A 17,305-nucleotide genomic window follows, 5' to 3' on the forward strand; every position below is an offset into this window, starting at 1 on the left:
AGGCACATGATCGATGAGATGCTCTAAAATACTTTTATTGAGAAGAAAATGAAGCAAACAATTGATTCACAACCACGAACACACATGCAAAGAGGACATATTATTATCATTGTTATATGTATTCATAAAAAGGCCACACTAAAGCAGCCTTAAAGGTGCAAGATGTAAGAATTGGCCAGAGCAACTGCTAACTGCTGTTAGCTCAGTTAGCTGTACAGCTAGCAGTCTGGACGGGTTAGCGTGCTAAAAATTGCAGCACAATACATCGATGTCACGAGGTCAAAACTGTCGTTCCTCCACATTCAATTTTAGTTGTGAATGTTTACAACTTAAATTCCTTCATATTGCACCTTTAAGATTGTAACAACAATATATAGAGAGCTGTATTTTAGCAGAATTGAGTAACAAGAACACACAAAGTTGGCAAAAATGTGCCTTCAATGTTTTCAGCCAGTATTTACAGAAACCAACAACATCCCCGGGAACTCGTTCGTTCAGGCTCAGCTCTCAGTTGTTCCGCTTTCCAGACGAACCCTGCAACAGACAGAACGGAGACACCGTCATGAGCTCTTTTTATCACTTGTTCCTTGACATATAACATTTGCAGAAGTAGTTTTTACATAAGGGACAGACAACGTGGAGACGGTGCAGAACGAACCTGAAGCTTCCACACCACCAACATCACGAAGGCCCCGTAGACAAAGCTCTTGGTGATTAAAACACCGTAGGCGAGTTTGCCAATCTGGCTTTTCCTCAAATATGTCTCTGCAGAAAGTTCAAACATTACAATGAGTGACATAAACATACATACTCATACATACATACTGAAATAGGCTATATATGATACATATTGTAGAAGTGTTGAGGTGATATGTATGAAAAGTGAACATTTAACATATCTGTGAATTGCAGAAACGTACAATGACAACATTTTATTTTGGTGAGTTGGCTGCAAAATCATAACTTGAGTATTTCCATTTTCTTTAGTTAATAGTTACTTTGCAGATTACACGTTACATTAGAGCCAAAGAAGCTTATTTTTTTAAATAGTATCATATATAACTGTATATACAGACATGTAAATATATATATCAAGTACACTTAAGACTTTTACTCAAGTACTATCCGCATGGGGGACTTTCACTCTTACGAAAGTAATATTTTAACATATCTTTGCTTTTAGTCAAATATGACTTTCTGGGTACTTTTTACAACACAACACTGCATTTTATGTATATTTATATACATGATATATGTTATATATATATGTGTGTCTGTTATTTTGTTTCATTTTTCTATTTCATTATCTTTTTTATTCTGTGAACTAATATTGTTACTCACACAATTTCTAAGTTAATTTCCTTCCTTATTTGTTCATAATTTTAATTGTGCAACAAATTAACATGATTTAAACAGGAAACATCCAGTGTACTTTGTGGCAGCGGTTTATATATGCAGTTAATATATGCTTATAAAAACCACCATGAGTGTATTTTATAGACTGTATTATTATAATTTTAGGCATTGAGGTAAACAGAAGCACAAAATAATGTATTTACCTTTGTTCATGGTATTTCCTGTATCTGGAGCTATGACATGGACAAGACAAGGAGAGATTAATTACATGTATTTCCAACAGCAAGAAGATGTTGTTTAAAGGAACAGTTCACAGAAAAATTAAAATTCAGTCATTATCTACTATTTTCGGAGCTTCACAGCAAAACAGTGTCGCAGTAGATGGGGACTTTATTATTTATTTGGTTGTTTTTAACATTTAAAACAAGTCCCCATCTACTTCAGCTGTTTAGGAGAATGCTGCAATGCTGTTCTGCTGTGAAGCTCCAGAAATGTTTTGTGGACTGAGAAACTTCACCTGACCTTCCATCGGAGTTGAGCAGATAATGACAGAATATTAATTTTTCGGTGAACTTATCCTTTATGAATGAACATACCTTCTACGCCATATTTGATTTTTTTAATGTCCTCTGTAGCAGTCCCATCGTAGAAGTTGACAATGCACTCAAATTTATTGTTGGGATTGAACCATTCTTCAGCGGGGACCCTCAGCCTGCTGGTGATTTTGTAATTCGCTCCACTTCCTGGCCGACTGGCTTGGTTGTCCGTCGCCACACCAACAACTCGTTTCGCCCCATTAACCTCCCAGGATACTTTGACATGGTCTGGGTAGAATTCACTGGCCACACAAAGCAAGGTCTTCTTCCTTTTGTCTGGGTTTATTTTGTTTCGGCACTCCTTCGTTGAAGGTGGGAGCACTTTCACTGTTGGTTTCTTAGTAGCATGGTCTTTTTCTGCGAGGAGAAGGACATAAGTCAATTAACCAATGCTGCATTCATACATCAAACCAGTGTGCAATAACTCTAATGTAAATGTGACATCTTAATACCTGAATTTAGATGTACACATCAGGGTGCAAAAAAGACAGGAGAACTTTTTCACACTGAACATTGAACACTCACAGAGAGTCATTTAAATTGAGTTTCCTCAGTTAAAAATGTGGTTTTTAATGCAGTGATCTTACCAAGAACTGTAAGCCTGGTTCCCCCTCCAAATTCAGCAGGATAAGTGTTTGAGCACACCGCTGACTCGCATGGAAAAAACTGACAAAGATCTGCCACGACCTTATTTATTCTTTTACTGCATTTGGGAGTTTTTCACAAACAAGGATCCCACTTAAAGACTCGTTAATCAAATTTTAAAGACCCTGTTCCTTCACTTCTTGATTTAAAGAAGGAAATCTTACCACCAGCTGATCAAATGTTGGCCATTATAAATACTTTAATGACGTTTATGGCTTGAAAAAAACTTAATTCATAACTTTTACACTTTGTTTGGCATATTTGACAGTAAACCTGCACACACTAAATCACTAAACAAAGACATCGAAACAGCAGCTTTTTACAGCACCAAACTTAATCTTTCTCAGATTTGAGTTTAAAGAAAGTCACAAGACAAACATTAATGTCAGGATATTTTTTTTATATAAAGTTTTCTTACCCAACACAGTCAGTTTGGTTCCACTGCCAAAGTAAGCAGGGTCGTAGTTGTTCACACTGATACAAGGCTACAGAAAAACTGTGCAGCCTCTCAGCACTGACACAGGTGCAAAACTGGGTTTGTGCCTTTTTTTTTTTTTTTTTGCTTCAGATAAAGTAAAAACCTTTGTGCACATTAAAACGTAGAAACAATACACCTGCATACTGAATTGGTTTAGTTGCTTCTGATTCAAAAATGCATTTAACTGCATGAGATTAAAAACAGTCCTTACATCTAACATTTCAGTTACCAACTAGCTTGCCAGTACAACCTAAGGAATATTAGATTAGTTTATGTTAACATGCATCTTACCTAAAACAGTGAGTTTAGTTCCAGCTCCGAAATAAGCTTCTGACTGTGAACTCACAGTATTTAACAGAGATGATAAGAACTCCATGTGAGAGTAATAATCTGGGCATAGAGCCAGGTTGTTGTTTTTTTAAATCGCTGCAGCACTTTTGCTAGAGAACATAGACAAAGATTGTTTTTCTGAGCACAAACTTCCACTTTTTAAAAAGACAATCCTTTTTGCACTTTGTTTACTTTCATTAAATTAAAGGTCTGAACATATATCTTAACACTGGACATTATTTCCTACCTGTGCATTATGCAAACAAGTTGTGACTGAAGCTCTGTGAGATGTTTTTGTTGCAGGTTTTCTTACCTAAAACTGTGAGTTTAGTTCCAGCTCCAAAGTAAGCCTCGGTGTTGGAGCACAGAGACTTTCAACTGTGACAAAACCTCTTCCTACAGCCTCTCTTTGTCTCTGACACTCTGAAATTATTCTAACTTTTTTTTTTGGACCATTTTAACATCTATTCAACATTTTTGTGTTCATATTATGCTTGTTTAATTTAGTTATGTGCAAAAACGTTGGTGTTCAGGAGTTGTTTGAGCCTGCGAGTATCTTTATAGTACTAAAAACATCTTAACAAAATCATACCTGAACAATATTTAACGCAATTTAAAACGATTTCTTACCTAAAACAGTTAACTTTGTTCCTCCACCGAAGAAAGCCTCTCTACCATCATTGTCACAGTGCACTCGATCAGTGCTCAAAACAGCCCCAGATGCTGCTCATCTTTTTTTAATACATGTGAACTTTCCTTTAAAAGTAACAACTGCATGAACAGCAAGTTGCAAGCAGTACAGACTAACAATCATCACCCTGTTAGACTTAATTAACTCACCAAGAACTGTCAGTTTTGTGCCCCGGCCGCAATTAGCTTCATACTGACACAGAGTATAATCTTAAGAACAAAAACCTCTGAGCTAAAGTTAAACTGCCCTTGAGTGCAGTAAGTTTCTCACAGAAACACTCAAATTAAAGTTCGATTTCTTACCTAAAACAGTTAACTTTGTTCCTCCACCAAAGTAAGCTTCTGCATTCTGGTTCACAGTGCACTCGATCAGTGCTCAAAACAGCCCCAGATGCTGCTTTGACTTTTCTTCTCTGGTGTCTAGTTTTCTTATAACTGTAACTTCCCTTTAAAACCAACAACTTCAGACTGTTTTTGCAGGTTGTAAGCAACGCAAACCAACAATTACAACCCTGTTAGATTTTTATTAACTTACCAAGAGCAGTCAGTTTTGTGCCTGGGCCAAAATAAGAACAAAAACCTCTGAGCTAAACTTAAAATGGACTTCAGTGCAGTAAGACTACAGATTAATGAAATAATTTGTTTTATTTCTTACCTAGAACAGTTAACTTTGTTCCTCCACCGAAGTGAGCTTCATTGCTACCAGTGTCACAGTGCACTTGATCAGTGCTCAAAACAGCCCCAGATGCTGCTTTGACTTTGCTGCTTTATCTTATACTTTTCTAATAAATGTAACTTCCATTTTAAACGAACGACTACAGCCTGATTTTGCAAGTTGTAAGCAATGCAAACCAACAATTACCACCCTGTTAGATTTTTATAAACTTACCAAGAACAGTCAGTTTTGTGCCTGGGCCAAAATAACCTTCATTCTGACACAGAGTTTAATCTGAAGAACAAAAATCTTTGAGCTAAACTTAAACTTGACTTGATTGCAGACAGTTTCTTTCAGAAACACTACAATTAAATTTGATTTCTTACCTAAAACAGTCAATTTTGTTCCTCCACCGAAGAAAGCTTCTGCGCCACCACCAGAGTCACAGTGCACTTGATCAGTGCTCAAAACAGCCCCAGATGCTGCTTTAACATTGCTACATCAAATTCTAGTTTTCTAATAAATGTAACTTCCCTTTAAAACCAACAACTACACACCATTTTTCAGCAATACAAACAATCAGTTAAGATCCTGTTAGACTTAATAAACTCACCAAGAACAGTCAGTTTTGTGCCTGGGCCAAAATGAGCTTCGTTCTGACACAGAGCTTAATCTGAAGAGCAAAGACCTCTGAGCTAAACTTAAACTGGACTAACAGGAACACTCATATTAAGTTTTACAAAACACTTTGTTTGATTTCTTACCTAAAACAGTTAATTTTGTTCCTCCACCGAAGTAAGCCTCTGAGCCAGTACCAGAGTCACAGTGCACTTGATCAGTGCTCAAAACAGCCCCAGATGCTGCTTTAACATTGCTGCTTTATCTTATGGTTTTCTAATAAATCAAATTTCCCTTTAAAACCAATGACTACAGCCTGTTTTTGCAAGTTGTAAGCAACGCAATGATTACATTCCTTTTAGATTTTATGAACTCACCAAGAACAGTCAGTTTTGTGACTGTTTAATCTGAAGAGCAAAAACCTCTGAGCTAAATTTAAACTAGACTTGATTGCAGAAAGTTTCTTTCAGAAACACTACAATTAAATTTGATTTCTTACCTAAAACAGTTAATTTTGTTCCTCCACCGAAGTAAGCCTCTCTCTCAGAGTCACAGTGCACTCGATTAGTGCTCAAAACAGCCCCAGATGCTGCTTTGACTTAGCTTCTTTAGTTTTTAGTTTTCTGAAGAGCAAAAACCTCTGAGCTAAACTTAAACTGGACGAACAGAAACACTCAAATTGAGTTTTACAAAACACTTTGTTTGATTTCTTACCTAAAACAGTTAATTTTGTTCCTCCACCGAAGTAAGCCTCTGAGCCACTACCAGAGTCACAGTGCACTTGATCAGCGCTCAAAACAGCCCCAGATGCTGCTTTAACATTGCTACTTCAAAGTCTAGTTTTCTAATAAATGTAACTTCCCTTTAAAACCAACAACTACACACCATTTTTCAGCAATACAAACAATCAGTTAAGATCCTGTTAGACTTTAAATAAACTCACCAAGAACAGTCAGTTTTGTGCCTGGGCCAAAAAAAGCTTCGTTCTGACACAGAGTTTAATCTGAAGAGCAAAAACCTCTGAGTTAAACTTAAACTGGACTAACAGGTACACTCACATTATATTTTACAAAACACTTTGTTTGATTTCTTACCTAAAACAGTTAATTTTGTTCCTCCACCGAAGTAAGCCTCTGAGACACCACCAGAGTCACAGTGCACTTGATCAGTGCTCAAAACAGCCCCAGATGCTGCTTTGACTTTGTTTCTTTAGTTTCTAGTTTTCTAATAGATAAAACTCTTCTTTAAAACCAACACCTGCAGCCTGTTTTTGCAACTTGTAAGCAACGCAGACCAACAATTACCACCCTGTTAGTTTTTATTTACTCACCAAGAACAGTCAGTTTTGTGCCTGGGCCAAAATAAACTTCGTTCTGACAGTGTTTAATCTGTAGAGCAAAAACCTCTCAGCTAAACTTAGACTGGACTTGAGTGCAGTATGTTTCTCACAGAAACACTCAAATAATAATAATTTGTTTGATTTCTTACCTAAAACAGTTAACTTTGTTCCTCCACCGAAGTAAGCCTCTCCACCACCAGTGTCACAGTGCACTTGATCAGTGCTCAAAACAGCCCCAGATGCTGCTTTAACATTGCTTCTTTTCCTTCTAGTTTTTTAATAAATAAAACTCTCCTTTAAAACCAACACCCGCAGCCTGTTTTTGCAAGTTGTAAGCAATGCAAACCAACAATTACCACCCTGTTAGATTTTATAAATTTACCAAGAACAGTCAGTTTTGTGCCTGGGTTGAAAAAAGCTTCGAACTGACACAGAGTTTAATCTAAAGAGCAAAAACCTCTGAGCTAAACCTAAACTGGACTAACAGGAACACTCATATTACATTTTACATTACACTTTGTTTGATTTCTTACCTAAAACAGTTAATTTTGTTCCTCCACCGAAGTAAGCCTCTCTGTTACCAGAGTCACAGTGCACTTGATCAGTGCTCAAAACAGCCCCAGATGCTGCTTTGACTTTGCTTCTTTAGTTTCTAGTTTTCTAATAGATAAAACTTCCCTTTAAAACCAACACCTGCAGTCTGTTTTGGAAAGTTCTAAGCAACGCATACCTAAAATTACCACCCTGTTAGACTTTATGAACTCACCAAGAACAGTCAGTTTTGTGCCTGGGCCAAAATAAGCTTCGTTCTGACACAGAGTTTACTCTGAAGAGCAAAAACCTCTCAGCTAAACTTAAACTGGACTAACAGGAACACACACATTATATTTTACAAAACACTTTATTTGATTTCTTACCTAAAACAGTTAATTTTGTTCCTCCACCGAAGTGAGCCTCTCCACCATTAGTGTCACAGTGCACTTGATCAGTGCTCAAAACAGCCCCAGATGCTGCTTTAACATTGCTTCTTTATTTTCTAATTTTCGAATAAATGTAACTTTACTTAATAACCAATGACTACAGCCTGTTTTTGCAAGTTGTAAGCAATGCAGACCAACAATTACAACCCTGTTAGACTTTACAAACTTACCAAGAACAGTCAGTTTTGTGCCTGGGCCGAAATAAACTTCGTTCTGACACAGTGTTTAATCTGAAGAGCAAAAACCTCTGAGCTAAACTTAGACTGGACTTGAGTGCAGTATGTTTCTCACAGAAACACGCAAATAATAATAATGTGTTTGATTTCTTACCTAAAACAGTTAATTTTGTTCCTCCACCGAAATGAGCTTCTCCAGTACCAGAGTCACAGTGCACTTGATCAATGCTCAAAACAGCCCCAGATGCTGCTTTAACATTGCTTTTTTAGTTTCTAGTTTTCCAATAGATAAAAATCTCCTTTAAAACCAATAACTACAGCCTGTTTTTGAAAGTTGTAAGCAACGCAGAACAACAATTACCACCCTGTTAGACTTTATAAACTTACCAAGATCAGTCAGTTTTGTGCCTGGACCAAAATAAGCTTCGAGTTTAATCTGAAGATCAAAAACCTCTGGGCTAAACTTAAACTGGACTAACAGGAACTCTCACATTACATTTTACAAAACACTTTATTTGATTTCTTACCTAAAACAGTTAACTTTGTTCCTCCACCGAAGTAAGCTTCTCCAGTATTGGAGTCACAGTGCACTTGATCAGTGCTCAAAACAGCCCCAGCCTCTTTACTTTGTTTCTTTAGTTTTCTAGTTTTCTAATAACTTTCCTTTAAAACCAACACCTGCAGCCTGTTTTTGCAAGCTGTAAGCAATGCAGACCAACAATTACAACCCTGTTATACTTTACAAACTTACCAAGAACAGTCAGTTTTGTGCCTGGGCCAAAATAAGAACAAAAACCTCTGAGCCAAACTTAAAATGGACTTCAGTGCAGTGCAGAAACACTAACACTACAGATTTAAAAAAAAAAATACTTAGTTTGATTTCTTACCTAGAACAGTTAACTTTGTTCCTCCACCGAAGTAAGCTTCATAGCTACCAGAGTCACAGTGCACTTGATCAGTGCTCAAAACAGCCCCAGATGCCCCACTTTGCTGCTTTATCTTATAGTTTTCTAATAAATGTAATTTTCCTTTAAGAACAACAACTACAGCCTATTTTTTTTTTCAAGTTGCAAGCAACACAAACCAACACTTACAATCCTGTTAGATTTTATTTACTTACCAAGAACAGTCAGTTTTGTGCCTGGCCGGAAAAAAGCTTCTTACTGACACCAAGTTTAATCTGAAGAGCAAAAACCTCTGAGCTAAACTTAAACTGGAGTTGAGTCGACTCAAATCTACAAATTAATAAAACACTGTGTTTGATTTCTTACCTAAAACTGTTAACTTTGTTCCTCCACCGAAGTAAGCTTCATTGCCACCAGAGGCCACAGTGCACTTGATCAGTGCTCAGAACAGCCCCAGATGCTGCTTTGACTTTGCTGCTTTATCTTGTAGTTTTCTAATAAATGTAACTTCCCTTTAAAACCGACAACTGCAGCTGCAGTTTTTGAAAGTTGTAAGCAATGCAAACCTGTCAGTCATCACCCTGTCAGGCTTTATTAACTTACGAAGAACTAAAAGCTCTGAGCTAAACTTTAAATGGACTTCAATGCAGTTACAGATACACTCAAATTACAAATTAATAAAATACTTAGTTGGATTTCTTACCTAAAACAGTTAACTTTGTTCCTCCACCGAAGTAAGCCTCTCTATCATTGTCACAGTGCACTCGATCAGTGCTAAAAACAGCCTCAGATGCTGCTTTTACTTTGTTTCTTTAGTTTCTAGTTTTCTAATAAAGGTAACTTCACTTTAAAACCAACAACTTCAGCCTGTTTTTGCAAGTTTTAAGCAACACAAACCAACAATCACAACCCTGTTAGACATTATTTACTCACCAAGAACAGTCAGTTTTGTGCCAGGGCCGAAATAAGCTTCGTACTGACACAGCGTTTAATCTCAAGAGCAAAAACCTCTGAGCCAAACTTAAACTGGACTCGAGTGCAGTAAGTTTCTGACAGAAGCACTACGATTAAAATATTTGTTGTCATTTGTTTGATTTCTTACCTAAAACAGTTAGTTTTGTTCCTCCACCGAAGTGAGCTTCATAACCACTGGAGTCACAGTGCACTTGTTCAGTGCTCAAAACAGCTTGAGATGCAGCTTTTACTTTGTTTCTTTACATTTAGTTGCTTTAAGTATTTATTGTATTAAATGGCGCTACTTTTTGAATCCAGCATTCAACACCAACATTCAGCTGCACCGCAGTTTGTTTGTTTTTCACAAGTTTAATGTAACACAAAACTTTTCCTTTAACTTGTATATGTTTTACGTCTCTTACAGGTGAATTAATCAGAAGAATATTTAATGTCTTACTCACCGAGAACAGTCAGTTTTGTTCCCTGGCCGAAATAGGCTTCGTAATTGGCACAGCGCTTGAGCTTAACAACAAAAAGTACTGAGCTGAGCTTAAACTATGAAGACCCAAACACATCATGATTCTTAATACACTACCCTGATTATAAATCCAGTTAAATTTGTCCAATTTATTCATCGACTTACCCAAAACAGTCAGTTTTGTTCCTTTTCCGAAGTATGCTTCAGCATTGTCACAGTGCAGACATGCTTAACATGAAACTCTGGTGTCTTTCTCGAGCACAATTAACTTTGGGAAGTCTTTATTTTTGTTAACTAGACTCTTAAGTTATGTGACATCTATTTAAATACAGTAATGAACTGAAATATTTACCTAAAACTGTGAGTTTGGTTCCTTGGCCGAAGTAAGCAGGCTGAGCATTGGTCACAGTGTTTTCACTCCAGCTCAATATTGCAGCTTTTTCGCAACATACATTTTTTGCTTACATACATTTTACTTTTAGACAGTTAAACTAGTTTGAGTTTCTTGCACTTATTTTAAGTCGATAAAGCTCCAACTTACCCAAAACAGTGAGTTTTGTTCCTTTTCCAAAGTAAGCTTCGCCTTGATTGTCACAGTGCAGAAATACTGAGCATGAAACTCTTGTGTCTTTCTCTACCAGAATCATCTTTGGAAACACTTTGACTAATAATTCTGTTTTTACAAAGACTCTAAAGTGACGTGACAGCTATTAAAATACAGTAATGAAGTGAAATATTTACCTAAAACTGTGAGTTTGGTTCCTTGGCCAAAGTAAGCAGGATCAGCTTGGTTCACAGTGTTTTCACTCCAGCTCAATACTTCAACTTTGTTACAGAAAGTTTTCTCCTTCACTTTTACACGAACACTTCGACTATTTTTGTTGTTGTGAACTGAAGCTACAAAAGCTTTGACTTACCCAAAACAGTGAGTTTTGTTCCTTTTCCAAAGTAAGCTTCGTTTCGATCGTCACAGTGCAGAAATACTGAGCATGAAACTCTTGTGTCTTTCTCTACTAGATTTATCTTTAGAAACACTTTTACTAATAATTCTGTTTTTACAAAGACTCTAAAGTGACGTGACGGCTATTAAAATACAGTAATGAAGTGAAATATTTACCTAAAACAGTGAGTTTGGTTCCTTGGCCGAAATAAGCAGGATCAGTGTAGGTCACAGTGTTTTCACTCCAGCTCAATATTGCAGCTTTTTCATAACAACAGTTTTTTTTCCTTCGCTTTCATACTTCTAAACAATTAAACTAGTTTAAGTTTCTTGCACTTATTTAAAGTCGGTAAAGCTCCAACTTACCCAAAACAGTGAGTTTTGTTCCTTTTCCAAAGTAAGCTTCGTTTACGTTGTCACAGTGCAGAAATACTGAGCATGAAACTCTTGTGTCTTTCTCTACTAGATTTATCTTTGGAAACACTTTTACGTATAATTCTGTTTTTACAAAGACTCTAAAGTGATGTTACATCTATTAAAATACAGTAATGAAGTGAAATATTTACCTAAAACTGTGAGTTTGGTTCCTTGGCCGAAGTAAGCAGGCTGACCTTGGTTCACAGTGTTTTCACTTCAGCTCAATACTTCAACTTTTTTATAGAAACTGGTTTCTCCTTCACTTTTATACAAACACTTTGACTATTTTTGTTTCAGTGAACTGAAGATACAAAAGCTCTGACTTACCTAAAACAGTGAGTTTTGTTCCTTTTCCAAAGTAAGCTTCGTTTGCATTGTCACAGTGCAGAAATACTGAGCATGAAACTCTTGTGTCTTTCTCTACTAGATTTATCTTTAGAAACACTTTTACTAATAATTCTGTTTTTACAAAGACTCTAAAGTGATGTGACAGCTATTAAAATGTAATGAAGCGAAATATTTACCTAAAACAGTGAGTTTGGTTCCTTGGCCGAAGTAAGCAGGCTCATTGTAGGTCACAGTGATCTCACTTCAGCTCAATACTTTAGCTTTTATATACTAACAGTTTTTTTCCTTCACTTTCAGACCAATGTTTCAAATATTCTAAGTTTGTTTCAGTGAACTGAAGTTGCAAAAACTTCAACTTACCCAGAACAGTGAGTTTTGTTCCCTTTCCAAAGTAAGCTTCAGCTCCAGTGTCACACTGAATGTCTCCTCCAACAAAAAGTCACAAAACTTTCCATAATCAGCATGTTGAGACAGTCTAATAATCCAGAGGATGAAGAAGCTTCAAATATGCAGGATGAGCTTCATTATGTCCAAAGTTGTTCTGTTTGTTGTGACGATGACTAAAAGAGGAATCCAAATGCCCCAAATGTGACCTGAAAGTTATTAAAAAACTTTTTTTTCTATCCAGTTACCTTCATATTAATTGACTTTTCAATGTCAAAGTGTTCCTGCATCTTATAAACCCTCAGATTATTGTTTTTTCTGCTATCAGGCAGCATGTAGCCGTCTAAACAATGGGTGTTAATGGGAGGAGGTTTTTGTACGACGGCTCTATGGGAATGTATCACCGTGGCCCCCTGTCCCCACGATGAAAAACCGTCTAACAAAAACCTAATGTCGCTTCATTTCTCCCCCCCTCTCCTTCCCCCACCCAGCTCCTCCGTATCTCAGCCTCCATCTCTGTGTGTCTGTGGGAGCAGCTGTGCAGGTCGGGCTGGGTGACGGCTGAACGAGCTCCAACCTGACTGCTGCTATTTCTGTGACGGCTAAGAAAAGAAGCAAGAACAGAGGGGAGGTAAAGATAAACTGGTCTTTGTTTGGGTTTGTTTGTCACTCCTCAGAGGAAGTGACATCACTGCTGGTCACACCTCTTTATCATCCCAGTTTATCAGTGAAGCTCATTTCTATCTCGTTCACGATGTGCACACACCGTCTGTTACTGCGACAGCCGTTGTAACAAATTTAAATGCGCCCTTTCGCTGTGTGAGTGCCAATTTCAGACCGTGAAATAACCTTTAACCTACTTAAAAGAACATTTAGTGGAGGGGCGGCCTGTAGCATGTCCAGTAACTGGTTAAAAATCATTATTTACTGCCGACAGAGAAACTATTTCTCAGTCTTCTGCATCAAGCCATCCAGAACTGGAATTTCCTGAGGTTGCTGCCAGTATTAATTGGTGACAAAGTGCAAAATCCAGGAGATGATGTCTCCAGCTAAAATAGGATATATGTGGCAGGATATTTTACAGTTTAATGATAAATAGTATTGTCTAAGATGACAACGTGCACTGAAACAGTAAACTTCACTGGGAATTTGATAGTCATACATTTTCCTGAGCATCTTTTTCTACATAACATTCCCTAAAAAAAGATTATTAATATTGACGCATATTTGGTAACAACGATACCGGCTTATTAATGATATATCAGATGATATTATCGGCCAACCAATATATCGGTCAGGATCTAGTTGTTTGTATGCACAGTGTGTCTCACAGTAAATAACCATTATGTCAATAAGATTAAGTATCTGTCATATGCATACAATTTACAGTTTTTTTTTAAACTGCTTAATGTAGAGGATATTTTTAAAAGTTAACTTACGCATGCAGAAACTTGAAGGTTTCCCTCCTGTGGTGCTTGTTGCACACTGTATCCTTTGACAGAGTCATGGGGAGCTGATGCTTCTCGCCTACAAAATGACATGGTAAAATCTGAAACATCAAGTCATCACACGATTTTGGGCTGACCAAATCATGTTGAGTCATAGCTGAAGGAGGCCTGATCAAAAACATAACCTATATTCACCATGTGACATCAGATGATTGTACAACTTATACTTTAACTTTGGAGTGGAAGTATAAAGTAGCAGAAATGGAAATATTCAGTTAAAGCCCAAGAACCTCAAAGTTGTAGCCTACTTAAGTAAATGAGTAAATGCCATTGGAAGTCATTATTATCCTAGATTAATAGTAAGTTTAGTATCAAACCAGTGGAGCCACAGCTCCTTCCTGCCTGTGTGCCATCTGTGACAGTCACACTTGTTATTTGTATGACTGTCTGCTCTGTGTGCATCACTGTGACTGGCAGCACAGTAGTAGGTGCTGCTGTCATTGAGAAGCAGCTCAGTTATTTGAAGAGTGAAGCTGTTTTTGGATGCTTCGATAGAGGACTGGAAGTGCCCCGAAGTCTTCTCATGTTCTTTGATGAGAAACTCCACTGGAGCTCCGTAGTGGTTTTGTCGGTACCAGAGCATGGTGAAGCTCATCATGTCGAACCCTGGACCCATGCTGCACTCCAACTTTAATGGGAGTCCAGGGTCAGATATTTGATCTCCAGGTTGAAGAACTACAACTGTGAGACCTGCAGCACATGAAGGATAATGTTTCTTTTTGTTTCATCTCAATAAACAGAAGAGTGAATGCACTTAGATATGTACATTTGATGGGAACTTGACCTTTCAAGTACCGGTCAGCTATTACATCCATTATGAGTTAATTCACAAAACCTACCTGAGTGTAAAAGAAGTGACAGATAAATGACTGAGATCAGCATGATGAGCCTCCGTCCAGATGAAGGATGGAGTCAAACTGTTCAACACAAAGGAAACACAAGGTCACATGCTCCCATGATCACATGACTGGAGGGGGAGGTACTGCATATATCATACTCACCAGTAATCAGCTGATAATTTGGGATCTCGGGGCTTTCAGAGACTTGGATTATGCAGGACAAGCTGTATGAAGCCATTTTATGTTTTCTTTCTGTTGTTTTTTACGCTTAAACAAGTCCCCATTTACTTCAGTTGTTCAGGAGAATGCTGAATATAAAAGTATTTGCATATTATGTAGTAAATAAGTTTACATGAGCACAAACTGCATGTTCACTTACTTCTTCAACAATTAGCAGAATCAGACCCCAGTAATCAGCATAATTATTTCAGTTCTCAAATAACTAAAACCCTGAGCAACAGCTGTCATTAGTTTCTGTGTTGCAGGAGGTTTTTTGTCAAGCGGTGCTATTAAACCACATCACTGTGTGCTGGCAGCGCAGAAATACACAGCTGAGTCTGATGTGTTCACTTCATGAATGAGCAGAGATCCTTTCAGTGTGTCTTCTCTTTTAATCTGGAATCTGGAGTCTTTAAACTGGACCTCGTAGGTCGGGGCATTCTTGAGGTATGTGAACCCAATGAGGCTCATAGACCGACTGCTCTGTTGGTGTTGGTACCACAGCATCACTGTGAGGCTGCTGTCATCATGACTGCAGGTAATGGTGAGCACCTTCGTCCCGTCCTCCACAACTTTAGAAGAGGGCTGTTTAAATTCAACACTCGCCACTTTTCCTGTGAACAGTTCAAGTTATTGTTACGGTCCAGTTGAATTCAAGCAGTTCAATTAAAAAATGTTCCTTCTCTTAGTGCAAAGTGGAACAGATGTGTCATAATATCATAGAAAAGTCATAATATTGAGCAGAGACTTGAGTCTGGCTTACTTGTGAGCATGAGCAGTAAAAATCCACATGTGTATAAAGCTGGAGACATCCTGGAAACTGAAGTTAAAGCTGTGCAACAGTGACAAATAACCAAAATACATTGATTATTTTCATATCAAATTTACAGTTACAGCTTATACTGAAATCTGGTATCAGAGGTGGAGCATTCACATGGTCCTCTGCTCTGACAAAGTCTTCACAAATGAGCGATGACTACCTTCCCTTCTACGTCACACCTCCTCTTCCCCACCTTCTTCCTCTGCACACAGCTGATCTGACTGATTCTGCTCCTTTGCACTTAATGAAAATGAGAAACAACAACCAAAGATGTGAAAATTAAAACTGTATCTGAAACCCTGAGCAACAGCTGTCATTGGTTTCTGTGTTGTAGGTTTTTAGTCAAGCGGTGCTATTAAACCACATCACTGTGTGCTGGCAGCGCAGTAGTAGGTGCTGCTGTCATTGAGAAGCAACTCACTTATCTCAAGAGTGAAGCTGTTTTTGGATTTGTCGACAGAGGTCTGGAAGTGCTGGTCAGCAGGTAAGTCGTACTCTCTGATGAGATACTCCACTGGAGCTCCGTAGTGGTTTTGTCGGTACCAGAACATGGTGTAGCTCACCATGTTGAACCCTGGACCCATGCTGCACTCCAACTTCACTGTGCGTCCACTGTCAGATATTTGATCTCCAGATTGAAGAACTACAACTGTGAGACCTGCAGCACATGAAGGATAATGTTTCTTTGTGTTTCATCTCAATAAACAGAAGAGTGAATGCACTTAGATATGTACATTTGATGGGAACTTGACCTTTCAAGTACTGGTCAGCTATTACATCAACTATGAGTTAATTCACAAAACCTACCTGAGTGTAAAAGAAGTGACAGATAAATGACTGAGATCAGCATGATGAGCCTCCGTCCAGATGAAGGATGGAGTCAAACTGTTCAACACAAAGGAAACACAAGGTCACATGCTCCCATGATCACATGACTGGAGGGGGAGGTACTGCATATATCATACTCACCAGTTATCAGCAAGTCAATTTGGGATCTCGGGGCTTTCAGAGACTTGGATTACGCCGGAAAAGCTGTATGGAGCCAATTTATGTTTTCTTTCTGTTGTTTTCTTCTCTTTAAAACAAGTCCCCATCTACTTCAGTTGTTCAGGAGAATGCTGAATATAAAAGTATTTGCATATTATGTAGTAAATAAGTTGACATGAGCACAAGCTGTAAGTTCACTTACTTCATCAATTAGCAGAGTCAGACCCCAGTAATCAGCATAATGATTTCACTTCTCAAATAACTAAAACCCTGAGCAACAGCTGTCATTAGTCTCTGTGTTGTAGGAGGTTTTTAGTCAAGCGGTGCTATTAAACCACATCACTGTGTGCTGGCAGCGCAGAAATACACAGCTGAGTCTGATGTGTTCACTGTGTGAATGAGCAGAGATCCTTTCAGTCTGTCCTCTCTTTCAATCTGGAATCTGGAGTCTTTAAACTGGCCCTCGTAGGTCGGCTCGCTCATGAGGACTGTGAACCCAATGAGGCTCATAGACCGACTGCTCTGTTGGTGTTGGTACCACAGCATCACTTCGAGGCTGCTGTCATCATGACTGCAGGTAATGGTGAGCTCCTTCGTCCCGTCCTCCACAACTTTAGAAGAGGGCTGTTTAAATTCAACACTC

At 38.1% G+C, this 17,305-nt stretch overlaps 1 protein-coding gene across 1 annotated transcript in view; it reads right to left on the reverse strand.

Moving 5' to 3' along the window:
* Nucleotides 1-14: 14 nt before the first annotated feature.
* LOC141010066 (T cell receptor beta chain MC.7.G5-like) overlaps nt 15-17,305 on the reverse strand; it is a 32,110-nt gene continuing 14,819 nt past the window's right edge. The window contains exons 4-8 of the mRNA XM_073482865.1: nt 10,553-10,602; nt 1,953-2,309; nt 1,560-1,589; nt 659-765; nt 15-534 (exon numbers count right to left, since the gene is read on the reverse strand). Coding sequence (XP_073338966.1) covers nt 508-534; nt 659-765; nt 1,560-1,589; nt 1,953-2,309; nt 10,553-10,602 — 571 coding nt within the window. The 3' untranslated portion in view covers nt 15-507. The remainder of the gene's footprint in view (nt 535-658; nt 766-1,559; nt 1,590-1,952; nt 2,310-10,552; nt 10,603-17,305) is intronic.

Source organism: Pagrus major, chromosome 16, assembly GCF_040436345.1.
Source record: "Pagrus major chromosome 16, Pma_NU_1.0".
NCBI lineage: Eukaryota > Metazoa > Chordata > Actinopteri > Spariformes > Sparidae > Pagrus > Pagrus major.